Source organism: Esox lucius, chromosome 2 (genome assembly GCF_011004845.1).
Source record: "Esox lucius isolate fEsoLuc1 chromosome 2, fEsoLuc1.pri, whole genome shotgun sequence".
Classification (NCBI taxonomy): domain Eukaryota; kingdom Metazoa; phylum Chordata; class Actinopteri; order Esociformes; family Esocidae; genus Esox; species Esox lucius.
The window spans coordinates 17,944,717-17,964,981 of NC_047570.1; the positions used below are offsets into that span (position 1 = coordinate 17,944,717).

Here is a 20,265-nt window from a genome sequence, read left to right on the forward strand (position 1 = left end):
CCTTCTATAGAGTTAGTCTAGCTCCTCAATAAGACCATGTGGCTTGATTGCTTCAGGGCTTTGCCTATGCCTGGGTTGTTCCTGAGATATTGATATTAGCTCTGGGGCATAGGTGGGCAATTTGTTTGAAATTGTGTTATAGACACTGAACAGTGAATCTGAGCATTGATTTGAAGTGTGCATAGTCTCTGAGGCCAAGACTATCCCATTCTGATGACTGATTAGTTCTTCGTTGTTGTCGTCCCCTGATATGACCTCAATCTTGGGCCGGAGTACTCGCTGGAATTACAGGTGGTAAATTCAGAGAGAGTTGACCCAAACTGAGCGGTTTACATCCATATGCTATTGATAATGTGTGAGAATGAGTATGTGTGTGTGTGTTTGATATGTACCTCTGAGGAGAAGAGGCAGATCCTTTCTGGATCTTCTAAGTCTATATCCTCCAAATCAGGGAGATCCTGTGTAGAGTCAGGTAGTCATTGGACCATTCTATTGCATTTGATAAGATGCTGAACAGAGAGGAACTAGACAACGACGCCAACATGTTATAAGCGTAATAACCACGCTATAATAGTGATAGTAACTGGTAATGCTTGGCTGTAGTACAGTATTGGTTTTAATATTGTCAGGTTTACTTACATCAATATAAAGCTGTGGGTGCGACCCCAGGTGGATGGTGTCTATTTCCTCTTTCTCCTCCAGCTCTGTCACCAGCGGTCCAGGGCCATGCTCCATGATCGCCTCAGCTTTCTGACCCTGAGACCTGCGGTTTACTGACCACTCCATATTGGACTTCTTTCTATCTGTTTGATCTCCCTGTTGTTTCTCTCTAGCTGGCTGATCTCTCTGTAGTTGTTCTCTAGCTGGCTGATCTCCCTGTAGTTGTTCTCTAGCTGGCTGATCTCCCTGTAGTTGTTCTCTAGCTGGCTGATCTTGCTGTAGTTGTTCTCTAGCTGGCTGATCTCTCTGTAGTTGTTCTCTAGCTGGCTGATCTCCCTGTAGTTGTTCTCTAGCTGGCTGATCTCCCTGTAGTTGTTGTCTATCCAGCTGATCTCCCTGTAGTTGCTCTCTATCCAGCTGATCTCCCTGTAGTTGCTCTCTATCCAGCTGATCTCCCTGTAGTTGCTCTCTATCCAGCTGATCTCCCTGTAGTTGCTCTCTATACGGGTGATCTCCCTGATGTTGCCCTCGCTCTGGCTGATCTCCTTGTTTTTGCCCTCGCTCTGGCTGATCTCCTTGTTGTTGCCCTTGCTCTGGCTGATCTCCTTGTTGTTGCCCTCGCTCTGGCTGATCTCCTTGTTGTTGCCCTCGCTCTGGCTGATCTCCTTGTTGTTGCCCTCGCTCTGGCTGATCTCCTTGTTGTTGCCCTCGCTCTGGCTGATCTCCTTGTTGTTGCCCTCGCTCTGGCTGATCTCTGTATAGCTGTTCCTTCTGTGGCTGTTTATTCCCTAACTCCTCCTTTTCTGCCTCTTCCTTTGATGTCTGTAGAAACTCTTCACAGGCTTCCAAACTGTCCTCCCCAAATGTCTGGATCTTCTCCTTCTGGCTTGAGCTCTGGTTCTCTTCACTTGGGCTCTCTACTTCGGGAGTGGTAGGCGTCTCACACTCACCTGGAGAAGGTCCGCACACACCCTCATCAAACCTTTGCAGCGTGTATGTGTACTAGTGCTCAGGTGTGCCTGTGTTTGCGTACCTCTTTCTTGCTGCTCTCTAAGTCGCCGTCTCTCTCTGGGTTGGTCTCTGATAGTTGCTATGGCGTCCAGACAGTCCTGGATCTTCTTCCTTTCCCTTGTCTTCCATAATTCCCTCTCCCTGAGCTCTGCCTTCGGACCTCCTGCTCCCCATGCCTCCGCACATGCCCTTCACATAACACATTGCAGACATACAGCAACCAAAGACCAACCGCACAATCACAGAGCCCACACAATGACAGTCCTATGGCTGACAAGTTGGCAATGACATACAGGTAGGGTGACTGACCTGTCCTTTGGGAACACAGGTCGGTCATCCAAGTATGTGAGCTGTTTCAGACGTATGATCAAAGTCTTCCTGTAGGATGGGATTTTCTTCACAACTTCATTCCCCATCAGGTTCAACACACGCTGAGGACAGGGGAATAACATATATATGCTTGTTTTTTTTGGGGCAATTTTTCTTTAGTCGCCATGTGAAATAAAGACGAGAATATATCTATTAGCATACAATGCTAATAGAGATATCTCTATCAGCAATATATATGAGCCTGTACTGAGCACATCGACTCACCAAATCAGGCATTTTCTCCAGGACAGTCAGGATTTCTGGATCATCCAGCAGGTTGTGGGACATGTCCAGAACACTGATGGAAAAGCATTGACTCAGATGCTCAATGTCTCCCACTGTCTGCAGTTTATTATGGGCTATCTGAAGAGTACCCAGATCAGGCAGGCAGCCTAGGAAAAAACACATAAATCAGATAGATGGAGACACACAGACACATACACACACCCAGCAAGACCAGATTAGTACAGTTAAGACAGGCTCACCAATGTTTTCAATGGTACGTATATAGTTGTTGCAGACATTGAGGGTGCAGAGTTTGCTGAGTGGTTCAAGATTCTCCAACTTGTGTATGAGATTCTGATGAAGGAACAGGCAGCGTAGATCTGTTTGGGCCTGTAGGTTCTGGATGCGCTGCAACCCATTGCATTCCAGCCAGAGACACTTCAGCCCTGTGTACTCCTCCAGATTCTCTATGGTAGAGAAGCCTTAAACAGAGAAAACACAAGACACAAAATAATACCATCAGAATACTACAAAAAAGTTTCCAAAAAAGTTGGGACGCTGCTTAAAATGCTAATAAAAACAGAATGCAATAATGTGCAAATCATCTAAACTTTATATTTAATTGTAATTTGCACAACGACAACATATCAAATGTTGAACCAGAGAAATGTGATTGTTTTTGGAAAAATATATGCTCATTTTTCATTTGTTGCCTGTAACATGTTTCAAATAAGTTAGGACAGGGGCATGTTCATTACAGTGTTGCATTACCTCTTCTTTTAACAACTTCTTTTAACTCTGTTCCAAAATGTAAGCATTTCGGAACAGAAAAGAACAATTTTTGTTGTTTTGGAAGTGAAATGTTATCCCATTCTTGCTTGATAAAGGATTTCAACTGCTCAACAGTTTGGGGTCTCCTTTGTTGTATTTTTGATTTCATAATGCGCCAAATGTTTTCAATAGGTGACAGGTCTGGACTGCAGGCAGGCCAGTTTAGCACCCACACTCTTACTACAGAGCCATGCTGTTATAATATGTGCAGAATGTGGTTTGGCATTGTCTTGCTGAAATAAGAAAGGCCTTCCCTGAAAAAGACATTGTCTGGATGGCAGCATATGTTACTCCAAAACCTGTACATATTGTACAGCATTAATGGTGCTTTCACAGATGTGCAAGTCACCCATGCCATGTGCACTAATGCAATCCCATACCATCATGAATGTTGGCTATTGAACTGTGCGCTGACAACAAGCCGGATGGTCCCTTTCCTTTTTAGCCCAGGAGGGCATGGCGTCCATGATTAGCAATTTTTTTTTCACATTTTGATTTGTCACACCACAGTACAGTTTTCCAATTTGCCTCAGTCCATCTTTAATGAGCTTGGGCCCAGAGAATGCGGTGGTGTTTCTGGATCTTTTTTATATATGCTTTCTTTTTCGCATGGTAGAGTTTTAACTAGATGCAGCAACAAACTGTGTTCACAGGCAATGGTTTTCATAAATGTTCCTGAGCCCATGCAGTGATTTCTGCTACAGAATCGTGTCTGTTTTTAATGCAGTGCTGCCTGAGGGTCCAAAGTTCCCGGTCATCCAATACTGGTTTTCTGCCTTGGCCCTTGCGTACAGAGATATCTCCAGATTCGCAGAATCTTTTAATGATATTATGTGCCGTAGATAATGAGATCCCCAAACGCTTTGCAATTTAACACTGAGAAACGTTATTCTAAAATTGTTGCACTATTTGCCTGTGCAATATTTCACAGAGTGGTGAAACCCTCCCCATCTTTACTTCTGAAAGACTCATCCTCTCTAGGATGCTGTTATTATACCCAATCATGTTATTGACCTTTTGCTAATTAGCCTAATTAGTTGTGAGATGTTCCACCAGGTTTTTTTACACAACTTTCCAGTCTTTTATTGCACCTGTCACAGCTTTTTTCAAACATGTTGCTGGCATCAAATTCAAAACAGGCATATATTTTTCAAGGAACAATAAACATTTTCACTTTCAACATTTGATATGTTATCCTTGTAATTTGTTCTATTGAATACAGGGTTTAAATGATTTGCACATGTTTGCATTCTCTCTTTGTTTCCTTTTTACAAAGACAGAAAAAAAGAGTCTGGGTTGTAGAAGAACTGTAACAGCATAGTTGTATTTTACTTTTATTTAGACTACATTTAGATGAACTATGCTTTTAATTATTTCGCTATGCACACATATATCTAACAGTAAATAATACACAACAATTCCACACTTACCTTTGTAGTGCAGATACAGCGTGTCATTCAGTCGAGGTGTCGCATAGAGTTTATTTTGCTTGCAGTGCTCCTTCAGAACTTGTTTTGTCATTCTGAGGAACATAAAAGCATAAGTTAGCAAGTAATTTAGACGTCAGGAAGGCATAGAGATAGCATTCAAGCCCTAGTTTCAATTATGAGATCACCTTGGACCCGAGTCCTTAACTTTCTCTTGTTGTTTGACTTGTATGAGTTTGTCAACTTCAGGCGGCTGGGAATTACGATTCGCCGTGGGGGCATTTTCTGCAGGCAACAGACATGTGAATTGTATGGGCCAGATTTAACATGTTGTTACAAGCTGTATGTTGACTATAAATTAATTATTTTCAGTTAACTAACCCCTGGTAGAAGTTGCGGAGATCGCCTCTCCAGTTTGAAATGTCACCCGGTTGGACTCCTTGTTACTCTCATCTTCCACCTTCACCTCAGCGGGATCCAGGGGTTTAGGATCATGCATCGTCGGTAGCTGGATTGGTAATTACAATGTGAAGTATTTGTTGATTTTGTTTTTGTTCATGTAGATATTCCGTTGAAATGTGTCAGATTTCCTATCACGTATTCTTCGGAAACGACTTGTGTTTCCATAGTAACGGAGAAACACCAAACCACCGTGACGTTTCACGGTGGCCACGCCCTCTATTGTGCTACTGATGTCCTTTTGTCTTTTAAAATCTGTCATTGGCTCTAATTCAAAATCATAAAACTGATCGTTACCAACCTACTACACACGTCTTACGAAATATGTTTTCGTGTTTAAGGTGTGCTATTTGTACCCTAATTTTCATTAACACAGACTGGCAGAAAGGTACACAGCTATAGCGCATGAAGCATTCACTCTGAGGTTTACATGTGACAACATCAATACGTTATAACTACACTGCTCAAAAAAAATGAAGGGAACACTTAGATCACACATCGGGTGTCGGTGAACGAAACATATTAAAGACCAAAATCTTTACTTTACATGTGTGCAATTCGTTGAAAACAAAGGGATGTAACAACAGTCAATGGAAACCAAAATCAAAAACAGATTGAGGGCTGGATTCAAACTCACACCGAAAATCAAAGTCAACAGCACAGGCTCTTCCAACTTGCGTGAATTTCATCACAGTAACTCATAATGTGACTCAGTAGTGTGTATGCAATCCTGACCACATCTGGGCATGCTCTTGTTGAGACGTGGGATGGTGTCCTGGGGGATCTCCCATACCTGAATCAGGGCATCAGTGAGCTCCTAGACAGTCAATGGTGCTACTTGGTGGCGTCGGATGCACTGATACATAACATCCCAGGGGTTCTCAATTGGATTTAGGTCTGTGGAACGTGAGGGCCAGTCAATGGCATCAATGCCTTCGTCATCCAGGAACTGCCTACACACTCTGGCCACATGAGGCCGGACATTGTCCTGCACCAGGAGGAACCCAGGGTCCTCGGCACCAGCGTAAGGTCTGACGATGGGCCTGAGGATACCTGTGCAACCTGAATGGGCTGCAGTTACCGCCTCATGCTACCAGTAAGGACACTTTCAAAATGCAAAACTAGAGAAGAACCAGTCAGGAAGGATAAGGAGAGAGCAATTGTCTGTGGCCACCATCTGCAAAACCATCAGTTTTTGGGGGTTGTCTAGCTGTTGACTCTCCAGTGGAGCTGTTCACTTTCATTTGCACCAAAACAGGTGACATTGATTCACCACCGTTTATGCTTCCTAACTGGACAGATTGATATACCTGAAGTTTAATTTACTTTGTGTTATACTGTGATGATTACGTATTCCCTTAATTTTTTTTAAGCAGCCTATATTATTCACTACATCTGGACGAAAACTTTACTGTGTTTAAACTTGATATAACGTTTTTGCAAAGCAAACACACAAGCGCACCTTTGTGACAGAATCAACTGGAACGTGTTAATATTTTTAGACAATCGACGTCATAGTGCGAGAGTCCACTTCAAAAGTAAAATGTGTCTAAACGTCTAAAGACAATACAATACGTGTTGTACTTAGTGCCGTGACATGAGTGAAAGAGAAAGGAAAAATACGACCAAATGGCCGCGTCATTTCACTCAGACGGAGCTGGACAGCGTGTCGCGGTCCTCCTATTTCCAGCGCATATTAGTGGAGGTAAATCAAATTATTTCTTATCAAACCTATAGGTATCGCTACCAAACATTAAACATTGAATTATTCATCATACCAGAACCTCTGTGACCCATTAAGCCATGACTTTCTGTTCATTTCTGGAACATGATTTTAAGTATAACTAATTACATTGCCAATGTGGCGTTGCAATATAATTTAAATGGTTGTCTGTGTGTTATAAATGCGAACAAGTAATTACATAACACCAGCAAGACATGTAGTTCTAACCTAGGATGTTGTAAATAGGTCTACCAAAAAAGTGGGATTTCCAATCCAAGTTTTTTTAGCCACCACATTATGTTTTTATTGTCAAAGTATTTTTTTTTACACGTCAGGTATAAGGACTGCTTAATCAAAGCAAATGTATCCAGGTCTAAAAAAATATATTATAAGACATGTTGATAAATTGTATAAAGACATGTAGGCCGACATTGTTTTGCAAAAGCCCTAATTTTTTGTGCTGTTGGATACAATGGTTCACTTTGCCCCACCATGAGTTAAGTTTCTGGTGTATCGAATATCATTTCAGTGTAAAACTGCATTCCTAACAATTTATTTCTTATTTTAATTACTGTAGAAAAGCTATCATGCCACAAGACATTTGTACATCTGTGGCTTGTATCAGTCATTGCATAATGTCATAGATGCCATTAGCTAAAACATTTCTTACATATTAACATTTGTTGGAAATATATAATATAAATATATAAAATATAAGAAATATATAATATTTCAACATACAAACACATTTTACTTAAAAGATAGGTTACCCTGACTGCTTTTACAATATTTGGATCAAGGGATTATCAATGTTAGCCTTCAGAAAAACATAAGTATATGGGGTATTTGTTAAATTATACTTTTAAAGGAACTATTAGAGCAGTATGGACTAGAAGTCTATTTTGTGTGAGAGTGTAGCTTAGAAATGTTCTGTTGAATATTAAGAACGTTAAACACCTGGAACAGTGCACATTAACTGCTCTGTGTGCTAGTGGGATTTCTGACATGTATCTCTAGTAACTCTCCAACGACAGATCAAAACCTTGTTATTAAGCATTTGCAGGCAAACAACAAAATTCAGTTTGACTCCTATGTGAAGAGTAGCCTAAGAAGAGAGTAAAATATTTCATATTGGCAGCCAGAAAAAATTTATTAAACAAATGTGTTGATATTTTGTGTTTTTTTTTTTTATAATTAGGGGTGGGCGGCATCTTAACCTGTTTCCCAATATATTATCCACAAATATAGGATTTCCCACATTTGATGCATGTGCTTTGCAAGGCTAAAGAGTAGGGTGGCAGCACAGAGAAAATCGTTTTAGCTTTCTCTGGGTTTTCTGCCCTGCTCTATCAAAATGTGCTGATTATCTATCTGGGTTATCTATCTTGTCTGTTCAATATCATAATTAGCTGCAAAGTGGGCGATAGGGGCCAGCAATTTCTTTGTTTTTTTATTATTATTTTAAATGTTGAGCACATAAAATCAAGCTCATCAGCTCAAATGGGGAACTAATTTTCAAGGACCTAGCTCCACCTTGTAAGGCAAAATCCACCCAATAGTTGAAAATACTGAACGCATGCCATCATCTTTTCTGGTTCATCCTTCATTTTATAGGTGTTATGTTCTGATAAGAACCTAGAAGAACTTCGCAATAAGCTCTTCCCGACATCACACCAAGGTCTCACTCACCTGGTGTTTATTCATACTATTACATAAATAAGAGGCAGTTCTGTATTGTGAGTCGTTATGTTTTCCACTGCTCAGCTGGTGGGGTCTATTTCAAAGAGCTCTTCTCTCAACATATCCGTCATTATGAATAACATACACGCACAGCCTAAATAATTGCACAACTTTGTAATATTCTCATATGAGAAGCAGACGAAAACAAGGGAAACTGTCTTCATGTCTGCTTCTCAGCCAAAAGGTGGTCGACAGCGTGAAATACAAAAGACTGTGAAAGGGGAAGATTTTTATTTCAGGCCTGAGAGGGATGAACAACTCACAGCTGCCCTACCGTGTGAGGGGGTACATCTGTTGCTGGGCTTGCCTTTAATCACTGACTGTCTGGTTAGGTTATAAGATTCTACTTCCTGTCGCATACAGGTCCCGACAGTATAGGAATGCTGCCTCCAATGATGCCATCAGACTACAACCCACAGTACAGTTTTGTTTTCACAGCATGAAGATAAAGGAAGGGTTTACGATGAAGTGTTCCACCAGAGGGAAGGATATGAGCCCAAAGTGTCACGCGATGACAAGGCTGTGAACCTTACACTGAATACCAGTAAGGAGGTACGTTTTTACAAAGCTTCTTAGGTCCAAAATCTTTCCGATGAAGATGTCTCCATTTTTGCCAGTCCACAGAAATCTCACTGCCATGGTCACAGTTTGGGAACCCCTATACAGTATGTAGTATATACACTAACCAGCTGACATTGTATCAGCTCATTATTAAGTTAAGCTTTTCTTGTGCTTTACCAGGAACGGTGTAGACAGGTGCCTGTCCTCTCATCATCTATGTATGGCTGGCGTGTGGACAAGCCCCTTGAAGCTCCCTACAAGAAGAATGTACGTATGCAGATGATTAACAAGGGCTTCTTCCGGTCCCATGGGACCTGTATCCCTCTGGAGACTGAAATGGGAGAGTTGAATGAAAAATGCAAACCTGAATAATAGATGAGTGAAACCTTATACACTGTTTGAACCTAATTTCTATTGTAAGCATGTAGGGAATAAGCTGTAAATATAGACTTAGGAATTGTAATATCACAATAGACATTCAACTTCTTATAATATTCTTGGTCATACATGATTCGAGTTGGTCATACATGATTCGAGGAATTATTCCATATTGGTTTTCAATTTTTATGAAAAATATATACCAACTTTCTATATTATGCAGTCAATCTACAGCTGTACACTAGCCGAAAGCATTTGATTATCCACTCTATAGGCAAACTATTCCTGCATTCTTTGATCAAATGAGGGTAGACCTTACTAGAAATTACTTCTTCAGATATTTGCAGATAAAAGATGACCACGTTGACCTATGTTGGACAGGTCCTTCAAAATATGCCCAACGTCAAGCAAACTTATACCCCTAAATGACACATTTTAATCAGTTAACCAGCCCTCCACAATATGTTTCAAAGCTGAAAGGAAGGAGGCACTGCTATTCTACTGAATGTAAGTATTAACGTTTATTAAAACATTTTTGCTTCCGCATTGGCACGAAAACTTGATACAGTTCCAGCACAATTGTCTTCACACAAGCAAAACTCTGGAGTGGGGTTCTACTTTGGAAGTTAGCGCTTGGAGCTATCGATGTCTGCAAGTTTACAAAACTAAATAATCTAGAACTTGAGTCTTCTTCAATATGTCTCAGAAAATGTTGTGTAATGTAAACAAGCCCTCAATGGTAAGTCGCTGGGAATGTGTTTGTGAGTACCAACTCCAGTTCCTGTTCCGCCTCCACTCGGAGCCTTGAACCATTGTTATTTGCTAAAATTAAAATGACAAAAACTTTATTTTGTAAAGTCCCATCCACAATGCCAACTTTGAATTGAAGGTAATCATAGCTCATATATGCTGTGCACAACAACCTGGGTGAAGAGATCACATGCCAAATTGCAAATGTTAATGCTCCCGGGATCCAAAAATACTTGTGTGAATAAGCGCCGATGCTGTAGGGTGCGTATAAAAAATATGTTTTCGCTGCAGCTGTATGACATGCCACCAGTGGTAGATAATGTGGCCAACTTTTTCTAATGTAATACTTTAAGTGGGATAGCATCCTACCAAACAAATTACACAACTGGATGTCAGTGAAATCTATTTTTGATTGAAATGCCTTTCCTCAGGCTAGCTGGAGTAATGCAGCTGTCCGCCGAATGTGAGGGAAGCTACAAACGTTAGTGCAGCCAATATCAGGGTGACTGTTAACCAACCAGCCAGGAAATAGACCTTAGAAAACCTCTCTACATGTGTTCCTGCCACCTGGGACCCTTAAATCCCAGTGCTGCTATTGTTCAGCGTCCCATTGTGACACAGCTAAACAGCAGCGGAGAGGCCATCTTCCTTGGTGACACACAGCCCAGATGCACTCCTCCTTCCATTTCCCAACCAATGCAGCACTGATATGCATCCTCTGCCTATTTGAATGTGTTGAGTTTGAGATAGTTTGAGACAATTCAGAAAAGTAGGAAAACCAACGATATTCTAAAAACAATGCTGCACATCCACGGGCATGTTTTGGACTATAACAGATGTTTAATAAGACTCACTTCATTTGGATATAATGATGGAGCTAGTAAATGGATCCAGATGTTAGAAAGGTAAAAAAAAGAGGCACCAGATTGCATTGGGGTTGGAGTGTTGGGCTAGTTACCAAAAGGTAAAAGCTATTGTTGTGCCCCTGAACAGGTCACATATGAAAATTCTTATTGCTTGTGTAAAGTGCTCTGGATGAGACATAAGCTATTATTTACTATAACAGCTTATGTCATGTATACCAATATTGTTCATTCATAGTGTGAATAGAAAGAAAACATAGGATGTTGTGGGCCCTCTGGAAAGTCCTAAAATATGCCCATGACTGCAGTGATGAAAGGGGACAAAGTATGTATGAGAAAGTTGCTCATAGTTGAAGTCACCTGTAACCTGTAGGCTAACTTCGAAACACTCAGTTATTTTTTTCCAGGATTCATTTAAAAACTTACATTGATCAAATTGAAATGGGCTGATAGTCTTCACTGCAGGTCTTCTGACCCATCAAAAAAGGTTTAGTAGGCCTAACTTAGCAGGTATTGTTATCCAGAACACCTTCTCTACTTAGGTATTTGATGATGATCTACCTTTAATAAAAACAAATGGGCATTATACTCTTTGTCCCATTAATTTCTGTGGGCGAATTAGGTAACATTGTATGCAGCTGTTTAAAAATGTTTGATTTAAATGTTTGTTTTTCCCCCTCTATGCGAGGAACTGATTTTGTTCCTCCCTATCAACAACGTAGTTAAGTAAATATTTTTTCCCGAGTTCAACTTAGAAAACTGTCATCCATGTTTCGTGACATTATATACTCTCAACTAGTTTGAAAAATCGCTTTCTTAACCGCAATACCTGGGGGGGAAGACTGACTAACCACATGCCTTTGTTGAATGTTGATGAAAAACGTGTTCATGTCGAGATCTAACGAGTTTCAATGCTCAACTTTTCCGTAAGCCTACATCGTTCTGCTACTAAATATTAGCAAATAGCTAGCAACATTAGCCGCGGTAGGACTTATAGTGGACTCTAAGCATAACTTGACACATTGTTGACAAACCACTGGAGAGAACATTTTCTTAGGTGTCCGGGTGTGACTGACACACGCATGCACCCGCATAGCAACGTTCACAGCTTCGTGTTGTATTTCTCGTCTCATATTGAAATATGTTGGCTATTTAAATTGAATCCACCTCGGTGTACTACTGTGATACACGTGGATGCATCGTGGACAGCATGTCTATCACCAAGGGCAGCCCTACATATATAGCAGAATTGTATGACAGACGACCTCCTCTGTGAAGCCATTACGCGAAGGACTCGATGGGACTGGAAAGTTAAGAGACCTAATTCCCCAACACTCAATAGCAACTTGAGCCTGAATAAGACCAGCATTGGCGGCACTGAAACTTTGAGATTACTGGTAAGATCTGCCACCCCGTATTGAACTGCCAAAACGGACAAGTACGGTGACTTGAGTCGCCAAGCATGGAAGAACTTGCCCGTGAGAGTATCAGTCTTTTGGCAAGGTCTGCGTCGCACGCGGATCCCCCCCGGCTCGGTTCGTTTGGTGCCATTTTCATCATGCTCAAATCTGCCCTCGGCGCAGGACTTCTCAACTTCCCGTGGGCGTTTGAGAAGGCGGGAGGAGTGAATACAGCCATCAGTGTGGAACTGGTGAGTGTTAACAATAAAACAACAAGGGCAATTGGACACACTTTATTGTTTTTAAAAGAAGAAAGCAATAAAATATGTATTTTTTTACCCACTCAATCTAGATAGGCAATGTGCCTTAACATGGGGACGGGGTCCATTCAATCAAACATGGACTTATGTCTGTAAGATACAGCACCCGTGCATGTCTTGAACCGGGTTAAAGTTAGTTTAATCTTGTTTTTGGGTGTTCGCGCGCGCGCGCCTGCAGACACAACGGTAGGCCTACTTTGTTGAATTTCCTCTCCTTGGTGTGAATTAGACGCCTCATTTTGCAGGCTAACTCTAATGAAAGGCTCATGGGTCAGGAGCCAGGCAGGCCCGTGTGGACACATCAGAAGTTAACAAAATTAAATCCTGTTTGTGCCTTTCCTGCTGAACAAAACCTGATTAACAGCAATTTAATCAAAGCTTTGGGTCGGCGTGCTTGTACATTTTGGATTTTATGTTTGTATTGATTAAGGAAATACATCTTTACCCCCAAGAAGGGCATAGCATGAAAACGAGTTTGAAAATAGTTTTTACCGAATGTTTGGGAAATGGTTGTTCATTATAAATGAAGTTTGAAAGTAAATAAAAGACACCCAAAACAAGGTTCATACAAAATCCTGGTTATTTATTTACTATGACAATTTAAACCATAGACACTGACTCGAATTTGTAAATAAATTACTTTACTCTGCTATTCCAGGTTCATTATAAATGTAACATTTTAATTTCAACAAATCACATAGTGTAGTCAAATGACAAGAATTAAAAATACCAAAAACAATGCCTTTAAAACTCCCAATATTTGAACTCCCAATGACTACTGGTAGGATCGCCAATAAAATCCCCCTCTTCATGCTTTTATTGTTTTAGTTGTTTTTAGGTTATTTTTCAAACGGTCAGTTTGACATAGACATTTTAAGTTAAGACAAATCAACAGCATTATTTGATAGTGTTGACAACCAAACACATATCCTGTTTGTCAGGAAATTATTAATTGATGTTGAAATCATGTCTCCATCTCCATCAACAGAGATTAAATAAAACAAACTTTAGATGCTCTTCAAGTTTGCTTTCATTTCCAATCAGAAAACACATTATTTTTAAAATGTTAACATTCATTTGTATTAACACCCAAACACAATTCAGTATCAGTACTGGATATTTGTATTTTGTACTGTATGAGGATACCCATCAGCCACAGCCAAGGCAACGAGTCTTCCTAAGGCTCAAGCACAAGACACCTGTATCACAACCAGAAATCTCAGTAGTACAATACGACTGAATGAAAGTAATGAGTAAAGTGATGACATGTTCAGATGAATCTGTTATCAGCGTGCTACTCCGTTGACACACCTTTTCAAGATCTGTTCTGGAAACTCTGCTTCATTACATGCTCCACCCCCAGGTGGCACTAGTGTTCCTGATGAGCGGACTGATAATCCTGGGTTATGCCTCGTCCGTCAGCAGACAGAACACCTATCAGGACGTTGTGCGGGAAGTGTGCGGCGGGGCCATTGGCAAGCTGTGTGAGGTCTGCTTCTGCTTCAACCTCTTCATGATCTCTGTGGCCTTCCTAGTAGTGGTGCAGGACCAGCTGGACAAACGTCAGTAAAACTGTCCTGCCAACATCACCCCTTTGGTCATAAATATATGGTTATTAATATTGTTAGTAATTCAAAATACATTTCACCCGGATTTAGGGCTCTAAATGCACAGTTGCATCACTGGAGGATGAGTAATATTAGATTTATTAATAATTACTCATACAATTATGTGTATGTGTATATATATATATATATACATACAGCTCCGGAATCAATTAAGAGACCACTGCACCTTTTTCTTTCCTTTCAAAAAAAGTCGAAAAGGAATGTTTTGAGTGAGGAACAGAAGGGTTAAAATGAAGAGACCACTGTAAATATAACTTTTTTGGAAAGGAAAGAAAAATATCTCTTAATTGATTCCGGAGATGTATGTATGCATACATATATGCACACACACACACACACATACATACATACATACATACATACATACATACATACATGTTTTATATATATATATACCGATCAGCCACAACATTATGACCACCTACCTAATACGGTGTAGGTCCCAATTTTGCTGCCAAAACAGCCCTGACCCGTCGAGGCATGGACTCCACTAAACCTCCGAAAGTGTGCTGTGATATCTGGCACCAAGACGTTAGATGGAGATCCTTTAGGTCCTGTAAGTTGCAAGGTGGGGCCTCCTTGGATTGGAGTTGTTTGTCTAGCACCTCCCACAGATGCTCAATTGGATTGAGATCTGGAGAATTTGGAGGCCAAGTCAACAGCTTTAATACGTTGTGTTCCTCAAACCATTCCCTAACCATTTTTGCTTTGTGGCAGGGCGCATTATCCTGCTGAAAGAGGCCAATGCCATCAGGGAATACCGTTGCCATGGAAGCGTGTACATGGTATGCAACAATGCTTAGATAGGTGGTTCGTGTCAAAGTAACATCCACATGAATGGCAGGACCCAAGGTTTCCCAGCAGAACATTGCACAAAGGATCACACTGCCTCCACCGGCTTGCCTTCTCCCCATAGTGCATCCTGGTGCCATGTGTTCTCCAGGTAAGCGACGCACACAGACCCGGCCATCCACGTGATGTAAAAAAAAAGCGTGATTCATCAGACGAGGCCACCTGCTTCCATTGCTCCGTGGTCCAGTTTTGATGCTCACGTGGCCATTGTAGGTGCTTTCGGCAGTGGACAGGGGTCAGCATGTTCACCCTGACTGGTCTGCGGCTACACAGCCCCATACACAACAAACTGCGATGCACTGTGTGCTGACACCTCTCTATCAGTACTAGCATTCACTTTTTTCATTACTTTGAGCTACAGTTGCTCATCTGTTGGATCAGAGGTGTGGCTAGGATCACAAGACATTCGGGGCTTAGCCCACCCTCCTGCCCCGCCCGGGACAGAGAGTACAGGGTTTTGAATGTACATGTGGAAAAGTTTGATGTACACGCTAGCGGGCTACACGTCTACATTGTCATAATGTCCAATCGTAATTATAGATAAATAGATCAGGGGGTATTTTTTTATTATTATTATTTTTGTTCCATAAAAGATCCTGGGGTATAGCCACGGACGCCCAGGGCTAACGACGCCACTGGGCCAGCCTTTGCTCCCACATGCATCAATGAGCCTTGGCTGCCCATGACCCTGTCACCGGTTCACCGCTTCTCCCGGTTCACCACTGCAGACCAGGGACACCCCACAAGGGCTGCAGTTTTGGAGATGCTCTGACCCAGTTGTCTAGCCATCACAATTTTTGCTCAGATCCTTATGCTTGCCCATTTTTCCTGCTTCTAACACATCAACTTTGAGGCCAGAATGTTGACATGCTGCCTAATATATCCCACCCACTGACAGGTTCCATGATGACGAGATTATCATTGTTATTCACTTCACCTGTCAGTGCTCATAATGTTATGGCTGATCGGAGTGTGTTGTGTGTGCGTGTATCGTTTTTTCGGGATATATATAAACACCATCATTCCACTATTAGGTGTTATGGATATGGACATTACAATGAAACATTATTTTAATCAAATGTGTATCACCTTTAAAGTGTTTTAAGTATTTTCCGTGAAGTGTCTCCAGCCAGTTGTTTCCGGTGTGTGTTCCAGTGTGTGTGTCTCTGTATGAGGCGGTGACTGGCTCCATTGAGGGTGAGATGCCGTACAATTGGTACACAGACAAACGCTTCCACCTCTTCATCATGTGCCTCATCTTCATCCTCCCTCTCTCCATTCCTAAAGAGATTGGAATCCAGAAATACACCAGGTGGGTTTGTTGGAGCCAGGGTTTACTATTGTGTTTGTATTGTGCCAGTACGTGATTGGGATACGTCCAGATTTTTCAAAGTTCCCGTTTCCTCTCATCACTGTTTCTCATCACTGTCTTTTTTTATTACTCAGTGTGATTGGCACTCTGGCCGCTACATATCTGTGTGTGGCTGTCATTATCAAATACTACATGATGGATGAACATTTGGCTGTCATCACCCCAGTGCACAGTGATGGGTCAGTGTGTGTATATGTCGGTTTACACCTCTGTGGTTGTGTGTGTTTCTTTGGCAAGTATGAGTGTATGCACATTTTGTGTGTAATAATGAATTATTTATCTGCCTTGTATATTTTCTAGAATAGATTCACTGGCATCAATGTTCAGTGTGGTTCCCACCATCTGTTTTGGCTTCCAGGTACAGGACAAGCTTTTAATGCTTTGGGGGCAGTTAGTATCTCTCTGGTGATGCATGTTGCTGTGTCTGTGAGCTGTGTGTGTGTGTGTGTGTGTCAGGGTTTCCGTTGGTCGGCAATAGTTTGCTTTTGGCTGATGAAATCAATGAAGGGAAATGTAGTTTATAGGTTTATTTCTTGTCGGGCAAGCCCGAATGTGCCATTGTTAAGCACACCAGCTCTTTTTTTATGTACTAAACCGTTAATTTGGGCAAGCCTAATGTTTTGGCTAGGTCACTGATCAGTTTACTCCGATTTTTCTGCCGTTTTTATGGCCAGCTTGCGAGAAAAGGTATGATCATGAAATGCAGGGATTAGAATGATAGGGGTAATAATGCTCAGGAATAGCCAACATACTGCTACAATACAAATATAAAACCTGTTTCCAGACAGGAGTGTTGTTGAAACAAATAACCGAAGAGGCAAGATACAGTAGTTGAGGTAAAAACATCATTCCATTTTACTACAACTTTCCAGGCAAAGTTAAATGCGATTCTGTGCCACTCTGAGTCCCATTGGCGGACCGCCTATTGGGGAACATTCAAATCTTTGCCGGAAATGTGAATCTTTGCTAGACATTAGAATCTTCGAATATCCGGCAAATGAACATGCTGGTGAGAATATCCAGCGCCACACGTCCCACGGAAACCCTGCTGTGCGTGTATGTGTTTGGCTGCCGCTGCTCTGATTGAATAGTATGTTTATGAATGTGTGTTGCAGTGCCATGAGGCATGTATAGCCATCTACAGCAGCATGGAGAACAAGAAGCTCTCCCACTGGGTCATGATCTCTGTGATCTCCATGCTCTTCTGCCTGCTCATTTACACCCTCACAGGTGAGCTGACCCTCAAACTCGGTCATTTCACTTTAATCACAGTTACCACTGATCAGAATGTTTATATTGGTAAAGACGGTTGGGTGGTTGTAGGGTTGAGCACCAAATACCTGGATGAACTGAACGATTTAAGAGCATGACAAGGGTGCTGGGGAGTTTTTTTTAAAAGGACCTGATGTTTTTTGTGCATTGCTCCTTTAAATACATGGCTATTGGTCAGAAATTCAGTCACATTCCTGTCTCTGTTTTCAGGCATCTTTGGCTTCCTGACGTTTGGGCACACAGTGGCGGCTGATATTCTGATGTCATATCCTGGGACTGATGTCGTCATGATCATTTCCAGGCTTCTGTTTGGGATCTCAATCATCACCATCTATCCTATTATTCTTCTACTGGGAAGGTAGGCCCTCACCTGGACTGGATTTCTGTCACAATCTGAGTCTGAGGACATCCAGAGGTTGTGCTTGTCTGTCACAATCTGTGTCTGAGGACATCCAGAGGTTATGCTTGTCTGTCACAATCTGAGTCTGAGGACATCCAGAGGTTGTGTTTGTCTGTCACAATCTGAGTCTGAGGACATCCAGAGGTTGTGTTTGTCTGTCACAATCTGAGTCTGAGGACATCCAGAGGTTGTGTTTGTAATGATGTAACTGATTCTGAGGACATCCAGAGGTTGTGTTTGTTATGATGTAACTGATTCTGAGGACATCCAGAGGTTGTGTTTGTTATGATGTAACTGAGTCTGAGGACATGCAGAGGTTGTGTTTGTTATGATGTAACTGATTCTGAGGACATCCAGAGGTTGTGTTTGTTATGATGTAACTGATTCTGAGGACATCCAGATGTTGTGTTTGTTATGATGTAACTGATTCTGAGGACATCCACTTCACAGGTCTGTCATATTGGACCTGATATTGCGCTTTCGTCGTCGCCGGCGGGGTGGGGTCACAAACGCGTTTGAGAATCGATGCCGTGTGATTTTGACTGTCATGTGGATCACAGTGACCCTACTCATCGCCATGTTCGTCCCTGACATGAGTGAGGTCATCAGCGTTATCGGAGGAATCAGTGCCTTCTTCATCTTTATCTTCCCTGGTATGAAAGAGTGTATAGTAAAGGTTGTGTGTGTGTGTAACAAGCATTCCTATGTTGATCCTGTGCTTGTGTAAACATGTTTTAATGCATTTTGCAGGACTTTGCCTTGTATTCATAATGCAATCAGAGCCTTTGTCCCATAAAGTCAGGTGAGTGGATTAGTTCAAAGTTAGGAGGTCATCTGAAATGAATTACAAACTCCCCAGGAAAACACAAGCTGATTTTCTGATTCAATTTCTATAATATTGTAACTATCCAATGTAGCTGAATAAACTCATGGTTTTCTCCTCTGTGTCTCTTGCCTTATCTCCCATATCTCTCGCTTTTCTCTCTGTCTCTTTCTCACCCCCCATATCTCCCTGCCTTTCTCTCTGTGCCCCCCCCCCCATATCTCCCTGCCTTTTTCTCTTTCTCTTTCTGTCTTTCTTTGGTTCTAGGGTTGTATGCTCTGTGTGGGGAGTGATTACTGTAATCGTTGGAGCCTTCATCTTTGGACAGAGCACTACCATTGCTGTAATGGAGCTTTTCCACAAATTCTGACCACCTTAATCACAGCACTATCATCTTGGACAGCGTCAATATAATTCCAACAACGTCATCATGGTAGTTCCCAGGCCTGTTCGTGGCTCATCCTAGTTTAAAAGTTGATGTTAACGGGAGTGTGAAGTGTATAATATAATGTTAGCTTTACTCAAGATACAGTATGGAGCTACGGTCCTTGTTTTGTTTTCAGAAATTGTTTTAAAGGTGTGCTTACATTGTACTGTAACCGCTAAAGCTCAAAAGGAATGTGTCTATATTTGCATGGGGAAAATTATCTAAATATTTATTCATGCATGGACATATGTTTGTTCTTGAATAATTATTAGTGGTCTAAATGAAACAATTTTAAATCACAAACTGGAGTCATCGCACCTTATTACAATATGCAGCTATAATGCTGTTCATATACAGTATCTGTGTGTCATGTTGCATTGCTGTGTCAGAGGGCAGTGTTGTTTAGGGAAAGCATGAACACAAAGACTGATTTAGTTCCTCCACAATGAGCTACGAGATATATAGACTGCACCTGGGTAAGACAAAACGTTTTGAAAAACATCACTTTCCATATCTAGCGTGTTTCTTTTCTTTGCTCTGCATCTCCTTTTTTTCACTGACTACCAGCTTCTCCCTCCTCACTGACCTCTAAATTAGATTACCAGCTTCTCCCTCCTCACTGGCCTCCTCTATCAACCTCGTCTCAGGACACTACATAGACAATTTTATAAAAATTTTAGACAGGAGATTTCGTAAGATATATTACGTTCAGTAAAATAACGTTAGAGTTGGAATGGAGAAAAAAAGTGAATAAAAAAAATAAATAAGTGACCT

General features: G+C 41.4%; 2 protein-coding genes across 4 annotated transcripts; one reads left to right on the plus strand and one right to left on the minus strand.

Annotated features, from left to right (window-relative positions):
• Positions 1-12: 12 nt before the first annotated feature.
• dnaaf1 (dynein axonemal assembly factor 1) lies at positions 13-5,137 on the minus strand. Its single transcript, XM_034287366.1, has 12 exons — positions 4,905-5,137; positions 4,712-4,808; positions 4,527-4,618; positions 2,526-2,747; positions 2,266-2,432; positions 1,981-2,102; positions 1,694-1,860; positions 1,512-1,610; positions 835-1,414; positions 640-763; positions 393-458; positions 13-279 (listed from the first exon to the last, which is right to left on the minus strand). Exons 1-12 carry the CDS (start codon positions 5,020-5,022, stop codon positions 13-15), a joined length of 2,121 nt encoding a protein of 706 aa, XP_034143257.1. The 5' UTR covers positions 5,023-5,137.
• Positions 5,138-6,488: 1,351 nt separating this feature from the next.
• slc38a8b (solute carrier family 38 member 8b) lies at positions 6,489-19,800 on the plus strand. Of its 3 annotated transcripts, XM_034287790.1 has the most exons (13): positions 6,489-6,687; positions 8,884-8,997; positions 9,187-9,273; positions 14,081-14,279; positions 16,353-16,394; positions 16,485-16,509; positions 16,644-16,748; positions 16,870-16,927; positions 17,685-17,799; positions 18,052-18,199; positions 18,692-18,894; positions 18,992-19,043; positions 19,332-19,800. In XM_034287790.1, the coding sequence occupies exons 1-13, from the start codon at positions 6,580-6,582 to the stop codon at positions 19,432-19,434; spliced, it is 1,359 nt and encodes a 452-aa protein (XP_034143681.1). In that variant the 5' UTR covers positions 6,489-6,579; the 3' UTR covers positions 19,435-19,800. The 3 variants fall into 3 exon arrangements, with proteins under 3 accessions (XP_034143681.1, XP_019907738.2, XP_012993699.1); XM_020052179.2 differs by having other exon boundaries at positions 6,491-6,687; positions 16,353-16,509; XM_013138245.3 differs by lacking the exons at positions 6,489-6,687; positions 8,884-8,997; positions 9,187-9,273 and adding an exon at positions 9,301-12,648 and having other exon boundaries at positions 16,353-16,509; positions 19,332-19,797.
• The last annotated feature ends 465 nt before the right edge of the window (positions 19,801-20,265 follow it).

Bases quoted from the DNA above. Each gene is read 5' to 3' on its own strand.
- dnaaf1 (XM_034287366.1), bottom strand. From the start codon at position 5,022: ATGCATGATCCTAAACCCCTGGATCCCGCTGAGGTGAAGGTGGAAGAT. The intron at 4,809-4,904 runs GTTAGTTAACTG...TGTTGCCTGCAG, and splicing joins CTCCGCAACTTCTACCAGGG to AAAATGCCCCCACGGCGAAT. The intron at 1,415-1,511 runs GTTTGGAAGCCT...ACAGCTATACAG, and splicing joins CCAGACATTTGGGGAGGACA to AGATCAGCCAGAGCGAGGGC.
- slc38a8b (XM_020052179.2), top strand. From the start codon at position 6,580: ATGAGTGAAAGAGAAAGGAAAAATACGACCAAATGGCCGCGTCATTTC. The intron at 16,928-17,684 runs GTACAGGACAAG...TGTGTGTTGCAG, and splicing joins CCATCTGTTTTGGCTTCCAG to TGCCATGAGGCATGTATAGC. The intron at 18,200-18,691 runs GTAGGCCCTCAC...TCCACTTCACAG, and splicing joins ATTATTCTTCTACTGGGAAG to GTCTGTCATATTGGACCTGA.